This window comes from Dromaius novaehollandiae, chromosome 4, assembly GCF_036370855.1.
Source record: "Dromaius novaehollandiae isolate bDroNov1 chromosome 4, bDroNov1.hap1, whole genome shotgun sequence".
Classification (NCBI taxonomy): Eukaryota; Metazoa; Chordata; class Aves; order Casuariiformes; family Dromaiidae; genus Dromaius; species Dromaius novaehollandiae.
In genome coordinates, this window is record NC_088101.1 from 34,906,554 (window position 1) to 34,922,917 (window position 16,364).

A 16,364-nucleotide genomic window follows, 5' to 3' on the forward strand; every position below is an offset into this window, starting at 1 on the left:
GGGGGTTCCATAAGGAGTGAAGGGACCTTTCTGCTCCTACACACGTGCAAGACGTCCCTCATTCTGATTGGGTCATTAAATGTGAACTGCACAAATTATACAACAAAGTATGGCTTTGCCTTCAGTTTCTTCTTTATGAGATACAGAAATGACTTAATGCTTGGTCCTGTTTTTGAAAGAATGTCTAGTTTTAACCAAATGTCTATATTTCATATATTAAAAAAAAAAAAGAGAGAACTGAGATTAGATATATGAAATCTTGACTTCCTGTTCACACTGGAGAACTGCAGTGAGATATTAACACGAATTTCTCAACTTCTGAAATGGAGAGGACATTAACTCTTTCACACAGACAGTTCTTCCTCTCAACTGTTTGATGGGTCTTCAAGTTCAACAGGTTTAACAAAAACAAAGAAAAGAAACTATAAAGCACCAGACCTGCCTGACCAAACATCCCCTGCCTCTCACCTAAAACTTGACACATCTACAGCTCAGATCACAGCCTGAGTTTCATACCATTACCGCAGTATTGCTCTAGTTAAGTCTTCATAAAAAGGAGTTAGACCTGCTATTTCTAATGCAATATGCAAGCAAAACTAGAATAGAAATACAAACCTTGGACCTGTCACCATGCATCCCGAACCAAAACTAGGAGGCAGATGAACATTTCTTTTTGCTTTGCAATTCATTTTAAGTAACATGTGAAGGGCTCTGACCTGATAAAGCTCCTGCTCCTCCTATTGGTAGATCCCAAAACTCCATGGGCTGAAAAAATGTCAAATTATGCTGTATTTGTACATGCATTACAGTGTGAGTCACAGTTAAACCCCACTCAGGAGGAAGTACTCCTTGTAGGTGGTGTGGAAACAGCCAATTTGGTAAAAGGTTATTACACTAAAACTATCAACCAACAATTCCATTAGTGTACTATAATATCAATTCCTGACATATTTTGGTGGCATATAACTTCTGTGAAGGTGTCACCTTCTTTGTGAATCCATTATTACCGTTAATTCTTTTTAAAAACCTCAAAACAACATGCAGAAAATTCATTCTTGAGCCTCTCCATTACACCAGTGTGCAGATCTTTACAGGGGCTGCTCAACTGAAAGGAATACCCAGCTGACCTAAGAGGCAATGGGGCTGTTTGGTGTTACTATAACCGTTATTCAAATCAGTTATTAATTGATTCCAAAGTATTCCCCAAATCTGGCAGAAGCTGCTCTAGAAGCGAGCGTGGAATACAAGTCAGACAGTGACATCAAGTCACTCAAGCCAACAAGGCTTTAGCCTCTTGCTGAAAGTAAATCAAAAGACTCCACAGATTCACCACATTAAAATACTTGAAGCTGCTAAAGACTGCTTGAAAGTCCTGGAATAAATCCTCTCATTTCAGGCCTGGTTTGAGCACTACTAAAAGCATTCAATTGCGTTACTTCTTCCAGTGGGAACCAAAGGCACTCAGCACTCAAAACACCCTTCCTTTGATTGCTGAGCCAAAATGCCAAATACTCTGTTTAAAGCTGGCTGGATCCCCACCCCAAGAAGAAGCAGACAATCACTCAGTCTTCTGGTTATGATGTTAGCCGCACTGTGGAAGATGAGCCACGCAGTGGTTTGGGATCCAAGAGCATCAAGTACATTACAAAAAAGGAAGCAAACTCTCAGAGGGGAAGTGACTTTGAACCCCACACTTTCCAGAGGAGCCCTAAGCACTCATCAGTAGAAACACAGGAAAAGAGCGCTAGTTGAGGAAAACAGTCATTTAACAACATTTCTAAAATGTAACGCTACAACAGTTCAGTCATTTCATAAAATGATCAAGCTTCAATATCACACAAGATGTCCAAGAAGCATCTGCAATGACATTCCACACTTCCCAGAGAGTGAAGTAGGAGACCACATGAAGAGTTGCTGAACCTTGGCATTGGCCCCTTTTTGGTTGTGCACAGTTATTATGCATACATTTTTGATCAACAGGTATCGTTTACTCACGCTTACCTGACCAAGGGAAGGAAGTGTTGCATATGCCATGGGCTGGTTCATCATTCCTTTCTGCTTCATGATGAGCATGCGTTTCTGTTCCTCGCTCAGGTGCGCCATCTGAGCTTGCATCTGCGGCTGCTGGGACTGCTGCTGCTGTATATATGGCATCATGGGGTTCTTGCTGGGATTGGCCATTGGCGGCGTCATCCTCTGACTCAGCTCAGCATTGAAGTGGGTCAGAGGTTTAGTGTTGCCATAAGAAAGCATATTGGGCTGTTTGCTTAAGGAGTTTGTGCCCAAGTTATTTGGCTGCTGACTGATCATATTCATATGATTTTGAGGGAGGTAGTTATTAACTGTGGTCTTCTGTGGATTATTTGCCATAGGAGGCACTATCGGGTTTTGGTTGTTAAAAGCTTGGGGATACATCATTGGACTATTTGGTTTGTCTGCACTGAAGGGTCCTCCATACGGACTAGATGGAGGGCCTACAGGTGACCAGCTTGAGGCTTGATTTGGATGTTGCTGCTGCTTCTGCTGCATGAGCTTAGCTCTTTGCTGCTGCTGTGCTGCCATTTGCTTGAGCTGTTCAGCTGGAGACAAGTCGGCACTAGGTATAGTCACAGGCCCAGGCCCTGATCCTGCCACCGTCACTGCTGCTGGATTCATAAGATAGCCATTTCCAGATCGTGACTGAGTTTGGCCTGGCGTATGGGCCTGGTTGGGAGTTTGAGGTGACTGAACAACACAGTTTGCTGGTGAGCCGGCAGGAATTGAAGCTGCTGGAGCACTGGATACAGAAGTTACACTAGAGGCTGTGGAAACATTTGAAAAAGGAGGACCGGAAGAAGAAGGCCTCACCTGGGGTGATCCTAATGGAACATGAGCAAATGGAGAATGAGATGGATCACTTTTAACGCTCGCGCTCTCTTGAGTCTCTGTGGCAGGCCTGGAAAATTCCGGCTCCTTCTTCTCTTCAAAGTCTTCATTGAACAAATCTTGTATATCATCTTCTGGAACAGTGTTTGCTAGTTCATCTATTAGCTCCTGCCACTCTTGATCATTCAGATTAATGTCTGAGAAGAGCTTGTTCTGATTTGAAAGAGATGTTTCAGAAGTGTCTATGCAGGCAGGGTCGTCCAAAGGCTCTTGCTTTAGCTCCTTGTTCTGCAGGATGTTAAAGCTATCATCTAGCTCGTTGCAACCATTAACTGGGAGCTTTATCTCTGAAAGTCCACCGTTTTTACCCAAGTCTTCCAGCCCGCTACTGTGAGTTCCGCTGTTCTGCAGGGGTAGGGAAGCTTTCATGTCAAGCTGGTGAAGAGGAGAAACAGCAGACAAAGGCAAATTATTGGGCAAGCTGTTGATTGCCTCGATGCCTGGTACATCCTTCCGTATCCGCTTGCTGGTTGGAGAAAAGCTGCCATCACAAACGCCATTCTGCTGTTCTCCATTGAGAGGTGAACGTGCGCCTTCCAACTTCCTTTTTACTGTCTCTTGAAGCTGAAAGCAAAACAAGAGGAAAAAAAATTAACCAATTGCACAGACGAAAGAACCGCTGATGAACTCTGTGACAGATATTTCCCACCAAGCCTAGCAGTGACAGTAGGTTTTTAAAAACTCTGATTTGGAAGTCTCCTTGATTTCATTCCTATGCTTTTGATCAATTTGAGAAGATTGTCTAAAACAAACAAAAGCAACTGCCCCTGAATAGGGGAGTGCAGGCCCACTGGGCAGAGCTGTAAAACATGTCTGTGCTCTCCAAGCTATCTGGATTCTCTGGAGCAGATTGAATATTTTGACTTTGTGGTGCCTAACATGTAGATGAGTTTTGTTGTCACAAAATGCTAAGCAATGTCTTCTGAAAGCTTGACTCCTTTAAGGAGTCTTGAATCAGACATTCAAAAACATCTTTTTGAATTTTCTAGAAGTTTCTTGAAAAATACTAGCAATACAACTGATTGACTACTTATATTGAAACATATGTGTTGCTGACACTAAATTTTTTTGAGAAAATTCATTAACATAGCTTCATTTGATTATCTCTCTGTTCTTTGGCTGCAAAACATATTGAGAATCAGTTTTAACTGAGGAAAAAAATATATCCACCCTAAAAAATAGAAGGCACTGTACATGATGTTAACTCTATCAAATCACAAACAAAGAAAATAACCTGTGTGCTAGGATCTACCATTAAAGATGAACAGAAATGATAGTAAGACAAGGCCAGGAAAGCAACCAAATTAGCTATAACAACTTTATAAAAATAATGCATTAACATGAGCTTTAATTCAGGTTAAAATATGTACAGCAAAGCAATAAAACAACCTACAATCATCTCCTACCACACCAAACGCTAAGCCCTCTCCTTACGTACCAGGCTAAAAAAAGCAGCCCTCTCTGGCTAAGGCAAAAAACAATAGTGGGGAGGGGAGGAAGCGAAGAGGTCATAACTCCAGTGAACTCACTCAGGACACACTCGCATCCTTGATATTAGAACAATAGAAGACAAAATAGTGAAAGATTTTATCAATTTTTGAAGTATTTTTACTGGTATGAAAATCCCAGACACTCAGCTCCCACCCCTTCCCTAACCTAGAGGTCTTCAACCTTCTTTCTTCCCACAGTCCAGATCCCATTTGTTTCCCCCATCCCAGAGGGCTCACTCCCCTTTCATCCCAACTGTAAAGCAGGCAAGTGACTCCAGATCTCGTCCCCATCTTAGCAGAAGCAGATCTGAGAAGGCTGCATCCTGCCCTCACTCTTCAGCCTTGCCTATGCTCTTCAGTATTTGCCGTGAGGAAATTTCATGTGGGCATGGCCTATGCATGCATCGCTACAGCCCCAGTCGAACACGCATGGGATACTAGCTGGCCCTAAGCTATGTGCTGGTCCTCTGCAGAGATGTGACCTTTATAACAAAACAGAAAGGCAAGTCTATGAGTCCCTAAGCAGAACATCAACTTCTTGATTTGTAGGGGAGCAGGAGAGCCTTTTCACGTGGGAAAGTGATTAACATATTGCTAGGAATCATCAGTGAGGCCCTGTTGGCTTATGTGCCCCAGATTTTGCTGCCTGTTACCCGCTGCACAAAGCCAGCACATGCCAAGCGTCCTACAGGCTGAAATTCCTTCTCCGCTGGGCTTCTGCCATGCCATACATGCCAGCAGCGCACTGCTGCTTAGCCAGCACTTTTGCTTCCCTGCGAGGTGCCTGCGCAGCCCCACGGACGATCGGCGGGCAACTGCGCTGAGGTCTCCCCACCCTGCTGCTTTTCCCATCCCCTGGCTCGTGGGAGCAGGGAACCCCAAGGCCAGCCGTTTGCACTGAGAAGTCCCTCTCCCTGCACCACACGCCGTGACGGGGAACCCAGCTGCAGCGAGGCGGGGGGCAGCCGGGCTGGGAGGCACGGCCTGGAGCACGTTTTGAGGCTCCCCACGTGCGAGTCCCCGTCGCCGGGCTCCCATGCCTCTTCCCTCACCCAACAGCAGCTCTCGCCCCCTTTGAACTCCAGCAAATGCCTCGGGACGGCGCCCTGCACATGGCGGCAGATCCATGTGGGAAGACGGGAGCGCACAGGCTCCCAGCCCCTCTCTTCGTTAAAGCCCTGCACATTCCTGCTGACCAGCGAGGGCTGGTACGGCCACCCGGGGCGTAGAGCGTGCAGTCTCACGGCAGAGGCATCTCCTCGTCGTCTCTCCCTGCCAGAGGAGCAGCAAGCTCTGGCGAGAGGCACTTACCCGAGAGTGGTAATTGCCTCACCTCTGCCAGTTAACGGTGATGTGGGAGCTAAGTCAATACCCCAAACTGGTGTGAAGGAGAAAAATCAGCTCCCACAAGAAGGCTCATAATATGGCTCTCACCCCCTCTACTTCCCTCCCCTAAAAACCTGCGTTAAGCTGAACAGCCCCGTATGGCGTTACAGCTCCCTGCTGCTGCGTAACCAGTGTCACTGGCACACGGCAGGACACCACCGCTGAGCCGCCGAGCTCGCCCAGCTGATCCGTATACAAGCCTTGCTTGGACCTGGGGGGCAAGCAGAGCGCAACATGCACGTGGCAACGCTACCGCTTCCCAGGCACGAGAGCACAGCCGCTTCTGAGCTTCCCTTCCTCACAGCAAGGAAAGAAAGAGCACAATCTCGCTTCGAGAGCAAGTGTGCAGCAACACAGTCGATAGAACGGCTTAAAATAACATATTTAAGTATTGTCCCCAGTGGGCCACTCACACCATTTACAGTATTCCACTTTCTCACTTGAGCTCCTAAGCAGACACACGCCAGGTGACTCTCCCTCTTTGCCTTCCACATCAGAAGAGCCAACAGACAGCACGTGACCCAGGACTGCTGTGGTCAATGGACACACCAAAACAGGCTTCCAAGAAAACACCCAAAACTTGCTACGGTGTCAGTACAGGCTAACTATTGGGCTAAAGCATGAACAGCCATACCAAAGGACCCGCTGACAGGAGTGCTTCTCGTCATGAAGGGAAGTTCATATGAGAAAGGACAAACCTTAATTTGTCCTAATTTGTCCCTTACTAATCAGGGACTAGTAAGAGTGATTATCTCCTGCAAAGCAGGAGAGATCTGACTCCATATATTTAACAACAGGCTCAAGGTATCCCTTACAGGCTGTTGGCAAGTATGATGTATTTTCAGGTCTTACATCATTTACTAATTTATCCTGAATCCATCACCTTATTCATACAAGAATATTTACAGAAAAAAATTAAAACAATCTAGTGTCAAATAACCAGCCCTACAGATATCAGCTCCTAAAGATTCCCTCATGTGCTGAAACTTGGATGTTCCCCTGTACAAATATACAGTGTCTCCAGTGGAAGTAAAAGCAGGCCCAGTACATAAATATTAATAACTGTGTTTATTTTGTATTACAACAAAAGCAGCTTTTTAAAATGGAAACTATTTTCCATCAAATATCAAATGTACAGAAATCTCGCACTGTTGCAAATGAAAACAAAATGAAGCCTATTGTAAGTTCATAGCTCCACATTATTTTCCTACGGAGGTTTTAGGATTTGGGGGGTTACCAGGCACTAGAAAATCAAATCTTCCTTTCTTTTCCCTTTGTTTGCTCTTTGAACAACTCTAAGGTAGACCGAAACATAACATGAAGGGAACATGCTGGATACAAACCTTGGAGGTTGGGAAGCATCTCAGCTCAAGCACTTCAGAGGCTTTGGGGGCCAGAACAATAGATGCCTCTCTGCTTTTTCGGGTATAACACAGGAATATTCTTATCAAATTATTTCAGTGCTAATGTTCATATTCGTATCCTGATTTCATTCCTGATCACCATGTCAACTAGTGGATAGCTCAAATATCAGGCACTGACCATATCCTGGGCAAACACCTTGCTGCATCCGGATTCCACAGTGCTTTGGACTAAAATCCCAGCATCTACCCTTCCCCCTGTAAAAACAATGCCTGAAGTAAGAGAGTCTCCTGTAAAGCATCTTTCACCTCCTTCTAAGAAGTAATATATAGCTTGCTCATGTGATTTACAGCATGCATTAAGCATATACTACATTAGCAGCAGCTTAGAGATTTGTATCTAGGAGCGGAAGACTCCTGATGCATAAAATAAAACAAACAAACAAAAAAATTAGATTAACCCCTTGCCAGGCTGATAGGACTTTAGCCATATCCAAGTGCAATGTTTGGCTGATGGACTCCATTTCACAGCAGGTTTCTACCGCAAAGCAGAAGACAGAGTGAAGCAGGACTTGCTGTGATTTATATGCCTTTAGAGAAACTCTTGTCTGCAGAGCAGAAAAAGGTCAAACTTTAGTAGGTTGACTTTTTAAATGACTCTTGATGGGGAGGTTTGGGGGGGGGGGGTGTGCATGCAAACACGCAGATACACACGGACCTGAATGGTCTAATCTAACCTGTCCTGAAATTTTTAGCAGAGCTGCTTGGACATGCCACACCATACCCAATACATGAACAACAGAGCATCAAGGCTGTCGGCAGAGCTTTCATCTGCTGGGAGAAGCTGCTTCGCTTCATCCCACCAGCAGCAATTCATTTTTCAAAAGAAATTAGACCAAGGTGCTGTTGTTATAGCAACAGTCAGAGCCACTTACAGAGCCCCATCCCCCACTCCCAGCCTGCCTTCAGTGGGCAGCTATTGCAGCTACGTACAGGGAGTGACCGGGACTGCTGCCGCTGAGGCCTTTTATTGCTCTTTCAAAAAAAAAACAGAAAGGGCAGAGACACTAAATTCTTGGTCCACCGGTAGAAGTTGAGCACAATTCACAGCATTTAACACAGTCCCACTTCTACCGGGCAGGCAGATGCTCTGCGAGCCCAGACACGGAGGCTCTGGTTGATTTTACAGCCGTTTTCATCTACCGGCTACGTGATGGACACGTTGCCACTAACTTTTTCTCTCATTAACACATCTCCAGCCATCCCAGGCCACGCGCGGCAAGGCAAGGGCGCCAGCTGCCAAAGGCCTGGCGCGCTCCTCCCCGGTTCGGCTGGCGCACGGCTCTGCTCCGCGCCTGCCCTCTGGGTCCCTGGGGAACCCGGAAAACCAAGCCCGGCCCCAAACCCATCTTCCCGGGGAAGACGCAGAGCGATGGTTAGAACAAGCTCCTCACAGCGCCTCTGTAACTCAGTCTGTTAAAAATAAAAATTGGTCATTTCCATTCCCCATGCTGTGTCGCGGTGTGACCCAGCAGCTGCCGGTGCTCAAACGGGCTGGAGTTCCCCTCCACAGCCACGACTCGGTGTAACAGCTCCAACCACCGTATTTGAAAACCAGTAAGGAATAATCAATATCGCCACTTGCACGCCAGCAGTTCAGCTTCAACGGGTGAAAGAATTGCTCCTCCCTCTCACACCCTTCCCTGCCGGATCTGTTCAGACACTGCCATTAAAAGAGGCAACTGTGCCAAAAGGCACCGGTGTCAGCGGTACGACCACACCTCGTCCCCAGCGTCCGAGGTCCCTCAGGCTCTGCAACGCGACGCGCTGCAGGCGCCCGCAGAGACGTGGGGACGAAGCGGGCAGCCTCGCAAAGCCGCACGGGAGCCAGCCTCGTGCCGGACCCGCGGCCGAGCAAAGCCCGAGGGGTTACACGCGACCACGTCCAACACACGAAACTATTTCATGCCTCAAACCACTCCCCTACCACTCACATTTCCTCACACTGCTGAAAGCACTGCGCGGACGCTCGCTGACTCACAGGGTGAAGCCTGACGTGGCAAATTGATTTTGGATCGCAGCTGCTTGCTTTAAGCACACGTTGTGCTCTTCCACGCTGGGCCTGCCTGCCTGGCTCTTGCTGGCTGGTGCAAGGTTGCACATACACAGGAAATTCACGCTGTGAAATCTGTTTGAAGTTGGTAGAGTCTCCACCTGTCAACCTCGCCGAGAACCTGCTCCACGCCGCAGGTTCACGGAGTAACCGCTGCTTAATGAACGAGGCCAAGCCTTTGCCTGCGATCCACCCTGCTAGGGGCTGCTGCGGCTCCTACCGCCAGTTTTTCGGCAAACAGTTATCACAAGAACAAACTGAATCCTGTTAACGCTAAGTAGTAAAAGACGCTCAGGGCACCTGTTAGAGCTGCAACGGCTAACAGCGAAGCAAACGTCCTCCCACCTCGCGTTTTAGCCGGGCTGCTCTGGCACAAGAGCCCCTAGTCAAACGGCCGCTCGGCTGCGGGGCCGGGGAGCCCCCGGAGCGCAGGGCTCTGCTGCTGCCATGCAGCGGGTGCTCGATCACACCGCGAGGGCAAGCTGAGGATGGGGACGAGATGGGTGGAGATGGGAGAGGGGCAAAGAGAAAGGTCCGCACCAGCAGCCCCTTGCACCACCCTGCTCTGCCTGACCACAGTGGAGGCATACTTTCGTTGCAGACTGACGAAGTTTCGTACTTCCGTTGCTCACGTTGTATGATAAAAGAGGACTTCCAGCTCTGTGCATATTAATTTCACTAAAAAAAAAAACAACTATACCTTTACTGGTATTTGTTGCACTCTTTTAAGCCACCCCATTACATTGCTGCATAAAGGACATTTTCTATTGCAGAAATTCACAGAGTGGAGAATACCTAGCTAATGAGGCATGCAGGAGTGAAGAAATATATACAAAACATACAAATACTATATAATATATACAAAAAATGCCAATCGTGCTGCTCAAATGGTGTATTTCTAGAACAGACTCAAAAAAAGTGTGATCACTCTGAAACAGATGTGCAAATATCTTATATCTCAATCCTATTTTGCCTTTCAAATATTTTCATTTCATCATTTGTTTTTTTCTCTCCCCCTCTACACAACTCCAACTTAATCGTGAATGCAAACACGGTAGGTAACATGTTTCTGAGGAGACCTGGAACATGCAGTGTCCCTGGGGAAGCTGGTGAGTAAAATACAGGCAGCGGATGCAATTAATTTCTCAGCACAAAATTACTGGCAAGTTTAACTGGACTTCGGAGCACAAATTATTTCATGGATGAAATGCTGTCAAACGGCCTTCCTGCTTGCATGTATGATCTATGTGGCTTCCTCCTCTTTTAGGTCCATCCAATTTAATCCCAGTTTAGCCCCAACGGGTAAACACTGGCAAAGCAGTAGCCTCGTGGCTTACGGAGCGCCTGCATTCCTGTTTGTGCAAAAGTCTTAATGAAGGTGCTAAAAGCCCGAGAGCTAAACTACTTAGCTGGCAGTGCCTGCTCCTGTCTCTCACTCACAACAGCTGAGCTACACTCTCCCTGCAACTGTCCTCGCAGACGGCAGGAGCTACATTTTCAAAGCGTGTTATGAGGATTTAGTCAGGCAGCCTTAATTGACTTGTCTGGGAGTTGTGCTGATAAATCCTCACCCTTTGAAAACATACCCCAATCTGCTTTGCATCTGGACAGGAGAAACTAATGATAAAAAGCAGACACTGCAGATTATTAGAGCTATACCTCCTGAAGGACTCCGGCAAACCCCGGCGCAAAGGAAATGCAGGAACTTCCTGTGTTTTAGACTAGGCAGCAGCAAAACACCACTGCACATGCTAGTTTCTGCACCACAGCTACTCATTCACTGCTCCAGGTTTCTGTAAGCTGCACAGGAGACCAGAAAGCCTCCTGGGGAAAAATCTTGCCCTGATTCATCCTTGGATGAGCATGAGTCCTGGCAGGCCCGTGCCGTGCGCTGGTGCCACCCTGCCCGCGAGCGAGGGGGCACTCCAGCCGGGAAACTGGGCGCTCTCGCCCTCTGCGAAGGAGCAGCGCGCTCCCTGACCGACCTCTGCTTCCTGGGGCAGAATTTGCTCCTTACCCTGGAGGCACCGGTAGGATATGAGCCACTGTCTGAGCACTGCAGAATCCACAGACTAAAATCTTGTCTAGCTGCTACAAGGGAAGAGCCTCTTCTGTGTTTAGAGCAAGAAATTTATCTTCCAGTTGGGTGCAAAACACTGCTATGATGCATAATAATCAAGATTATATATATATAATAATATATCATAAATAATAATCAAGAATATTCTCAGAGACACTCCAGAGAAAGAAAAGGAAGAGATGGGAAGGTGGAGGTACACACACCAGTACTTCTCTGATGACACTGCTGGTTTCTGTGGACCGTAAGCTTTCTATTTGACCAGCTTTAGGGAAGCCTGGCTAGCGTATGATCTCCAGAGGGCCCACGGCAAGCTATCAGAAGGCCGAACTCAGAACTGGCATAGCTGGGCCCCATTCATTTCACTGCTATGTTAACTCCCAATAAACACCACTTCAGGTCGACATGCTTGCCGACTCCTTACTCGCATGGAGTAGCATTGGGGTGGGCTCTTCCATTTCCTCCAGACAACATGGAGTGATTCTTTCGCACAACTAAGTTCTAGTTCATGCTTTTAGAAACAGACTGTTTGATATAATCAGAAAAGGAAGGGGATGAAAGCCAAACAGTATATGTACCACACCTGTTCAAGCCCACACATTTTATTCAGGCTCTTGGGGATAACATCACCATAAAATAAACCTTCATTTGAAAATAATTTAAGATCAAAATTAACACATTTTTGCAACTAACACACACAAAAAAGAAAAATTTTCTGAATTGACAATAGGACAAGTTATGCTTCTGTGCTGCAAACAAAATGGGGAATATACTCCAGACCAGGTCTCCATAAAGCCTGCTTCCTCCTCCCGTTGTCCCTTGCATCTCACCTGTGCAGTTTGTCTGAGGATGTAGGTGACCAGAAGATTTATTTGCAAGCACAAATACACTTAAGGGGCCTGGGCTAACTAAGTACCTGTTAAACAAGTTAAAAGTGCAGTAGGTGTTGCAAAGGAGACCTAAGCATGGGCAAAACAGATAAATATTCTTCTGCATGCTAATGAAAAATTTGAGTGCAACTCCAAAGTCCTAATGCTCATTATGCTGCAGAGCCATGTGCTTTGGGGAAAGGAAACAAAAAGAATAAAGACTGGACAGATGAGCCTGAAAGTAAAAGAGTGCTAGGGTATGGGCCATGAAAAAAATGAATGAAAATTCCAAATTGGAAAAGGCAGCTGGAAACATCCATGATGAATCAAGCTTTTCCTTTCATCCAGATTGTTCTCTAATCACTACAACAAACTTGATCCATCTCTAGGAAAGAAGAGTAAAGCTAGAACTGCTCGTTTGCCTTGCCTTTCCATATCTATTTAAAAGTTTGCATACAGCAGCAGTTTTATAAGACTCCTTCACAAAACCTGTGTGGTCCTAAAGCCCAAACATGAAAGGTGCTGAAGCCATCAGCTCCCATTAAGTTCACTAGGAGTTAGGGGTCCTTACTAGTTGATAAAATTAGCTGTTATGTGCCAAAATTGCTTCAGAGTTGAACAGAGTTGAAGTCTGATGAAACAACTTTGTTCTTTATATTCCTTTTTGCTTTCAGTACAAGTTATAGCCAGCACTGCAAAAAAGATTGCAGAATCCTTGAAGATCTCTGAAGACTAAGGGAGTTAAAGGATTGCACAGGATGCCTTAGACACATTCTGAATTATTCTGAGCACAGTTTGAGAGCTATTTGCCATGGGCTAAAGGCCAGACAGCACTGAACAGCAGTTTTGCCCTAAATAGGGGCAAGTAAACCATACAAACTTAACTTCTTTGTTGCCTCAATACCTTCACCTCAAACTGACCTTGGGTCCCACAGAGGTATACAACAACGGCTAATGGAAAAGTACTTGTATGGTCTCTCAGATCCCAGTGATTATCATAGTCACAGACTCCCAAGGCTGGACCTGCTGTGTGGAGCAAACCGCGAATGTATCATCTAAGTCTACTGAAGAAGCATAAAATAGAAGAAAAGAGATTTTAAGTAAATCAAAGCCCTGATTCACCAAAATATTTAAGCACATGCTTCACCTTGTGTGCACCCTAAGCCAACCAATTAAAATCCACAGAACCACATACGCACTAAAAAACTTCACCAGACTGGGAACTGAGCAAAGGTCTTTCCTTCCCCGTTTCATCTACGGCAGCCGCCTCCCCCCCAGCAGAAGCCTCTTCCTCTCCCTCCCATCGCTAGCCTGACTATACAAACGCAACGTAGTTGATGCGCATATGTGCGCTGGCTTCATGCTCCCCCACCAGACAGGTCCCGGGGGGGAATGCTCCCTGTTGCAAACTAGTAGACCTTTTTCTGCTCCCTTGCTGTGCATACCAGGGGCACCTGGGGAGGAGGGCAGCCGTACGGCTCGCTCCTGGCACGCACGCCCTCCCGCAGCGCTGGGTGGACTATTTGTCACAGAGCCCCCAGTACCTTCCTCAACAGCGTGAATGAACATTTGCTTATCACATGTTAATGATGCCCTATGTGGGCACAGGTATGGTATATGTTCCAGTGCAAGGGAACGGGCTGCAAGGCTGGTGGTAAAAATGGTTGCCAAGAGCATATGCCACTACTAGATAAAAAAAGAAAAGCTTCTGGCCTAGAGCCCTCCCTCTGTTCATGTGTGATTGACGCTAAAAGAAAAGGTGCCTGAGATCAGTCTAAATGAACTACTCTGACAAGCTGGATATGACCTGCCGCCTGTAGGTTAAACGCCCCGACAGTAAGCAGTCTCGCGAATAAAAGTCCAACGCTCACCCGCTGCTACCCTGTTCCTAAAGCTCTTGCGTGAAGTTGGTAGATACCTCATCACCAGAGTTTCCTGTCATGGAGTAGTTTTGGAAGAATGTTAGCCACGAGCAGGAAGAAACCACATCTCTACCTTCGCGAGCAATACCAGTACGCCTGTTTATAAAGCTTCCTGGTACTACCTGGAGCTTGTCCAAAGCAACACTGCGTCCCACGCAGAGCACAGGAGCAGCCTGCCTGCAGGGGAATGCCCCAGGTTGCTAGCTGTTGTGAGGCTGAACTCATTGTAGCCACGGCAGGAAGAGTTTGCAAAAATCCGTAAGGCCCATAGGGCTTCAAGATATCTCCCCACAAACTTAAAAGATGACCAGGAGAGAGGTAGTCAGTGCTCTGCCAACCAAGTCAAACTCGCAGTTCTCGGTGGCTGTGCACCAGAATACCAACAGCAAGTTTTATCTTTTCATACGTTTTGAAAACAAACCCCCAAAGAAAGGAGCTGCAACTCAAAGTGTTACATACGTCTGTATCTGCCCATTGTGCACACAATTTTTTTTTACTTTTTTCATTTGCTGGCAAAAATAATCCCGGTGTGTATTTTCCACATTTGCACACACAGAGCTCTGAGATGAAAGCCCATGTGAATACGATGGGCAGTAGCTATGTGCACAGAGCACATGTTAGTGGCTAATCCAAATTAAATTTAGCTTTCAAGTCCCATTCATCACTGAGAGCTTGTGCCTTTAACAGTGTCAAATAAGCACATGAAGACAAAAGAGCATTTTCTATTGTTAGATGCTCTAGGTAAACAAGATCTAAAGCTGAGTCACTGAGAATGGTACAGTTCTTTACTAAACCCCTTGGAGGCATGAAGCACAAGATATTATAGTTTGCTGTTAGATAAGCCATAGAAATGCACCATAAACCAGCTGTGCATTCACATAATGGGCTTCCACTGATCTGATTTTCCTTCTTAAAAGACTTTTCATTCCCACCTTTTTCTCCTGTTCTAGAAGTGATAAGCCACCTAGCACTAAGGCGCTTTTAATTTGTTAGTCTGCAGATAAAGTGCTCGTAGGCTATTATGAGAATTATGTGGATTTTTGTCTTATTAAAAAAAAAGAGAGATGGGCTAAATCTAAAAAAGAAAAAGAAAACACATTTATGTTGAAACAAATACAAACCATCACTTAGCACTTAAATCATGTCTGTCATCCGCATGCAAACACAGAAATTAGACCTCTGCATTTCACATCAGAAAACAGAATGTGGAACTTGCTAAAAGTTGTATGTGAAGTCAGTGCCAGCTCTAGAGCAGGACTCAAATCTCCCAAATCCTGTGCCCAGACAATGGGAATATAAAATATCTTCTCAGATCAATAGGCTCTCTTACTTCTCTTTCTTTTCTTATTCAGGAAAGAAAAAGAAACTGAACGGGAAGGAGCCCAGGAACGCCTGTAGGTGCCATGAGAAGGTTGCAGGCAAGAACAAGTCGATTCATTGCAGTCGTAATGATGGGATTCATATCCCCCGTGCTAGGCTGAGGGAGGCATACAGAATTGCGTGCAAATCCGCTCTGTGATAGTTTCCCACAGTACGAAAGTCTGTTTTAAAGGAAATTAAATGGGCAGCAGGTTGAGGTTTTTCCAAGGGCTATTTACAGTACTCTTTCATTTTTCCTCCCTTTTTCTGAGCTTTTCAAAACTGTCAAATCAAAACAAGGGCCTGGCAATTCGCATATCTCAGAATTACATTAAGGGTCCAGCTTTAAAACGCACAGCTGCCCAAGAGCAGCTTTTTACAATGCTGTGTGGAAGACACAAGGCCAAGAACCAGCCTTGCAATTTTCTGGGTCTGGTGTTACAGGAAGGATTTGCAGACCGTGGTCTCTGTCTGTCTGGGGACAGCAAGTCACTTGTTTTGTCAAAAACAAAGCTGTCTGGTATTGCCAGACTTCAAATTCAGAACTGCAATAACCCTATTAGAATCATTCAACACTGCAAACATAGTGGCTTTCACTGACACATCAGTAAAGTAGTGGCAGCCTTCTCCTCCCTGCTAACAAGAAAGGACTGCAGTACTTGAAATGAGAGCAGATCTTTTTCCCTTGATGTGTCTCCATATAGCAGCATAAACTACCCACGCATATTCTCTCAGGATAGGGCCTGGAAATGCTGCCAGATTGCAAGACACTAAGTGGGCACTGGGTGAAGGACTCCCCGATGAGATTTAGGGGACACGTCCTGGCAGAGAACTCAGCCATGCACAGCGCCCTTCCTGGGAA

The 16,364-nt window shown here is 46.1% G+C and overlaps 1 protein-coding gene across 4 annotated transcripts in view; it reads right to left on the reverse strand.

Annotated features, from left to right (window-relative positions):
• Positions 1 to 16,364, reverse strand: part of MAML3 (mastermind like transcriptional coactivator 3) — a 323,572-nt gene that overhangs the window by 90,641 nt on the left and 216,567 nt on the right. For all 4 annotated transcript variants that reach the window (XM_064510728.1, XM_026106137.2, XM_026106138.2 and 1 more), the window contains one exon: positions 2,002 to 3,489. In XM_064510728.1, coding sequence (XP_064366798.1) covers positions 2,002 to 3,294 — 1,293 coding nt within the window. In that variant the 5' untranslated portion in view covers positions 3,295 to 3,489. The remainder of the gene's footprint in view (positions 1 to 2,001; positions 3,490 to 16,364) is intronic.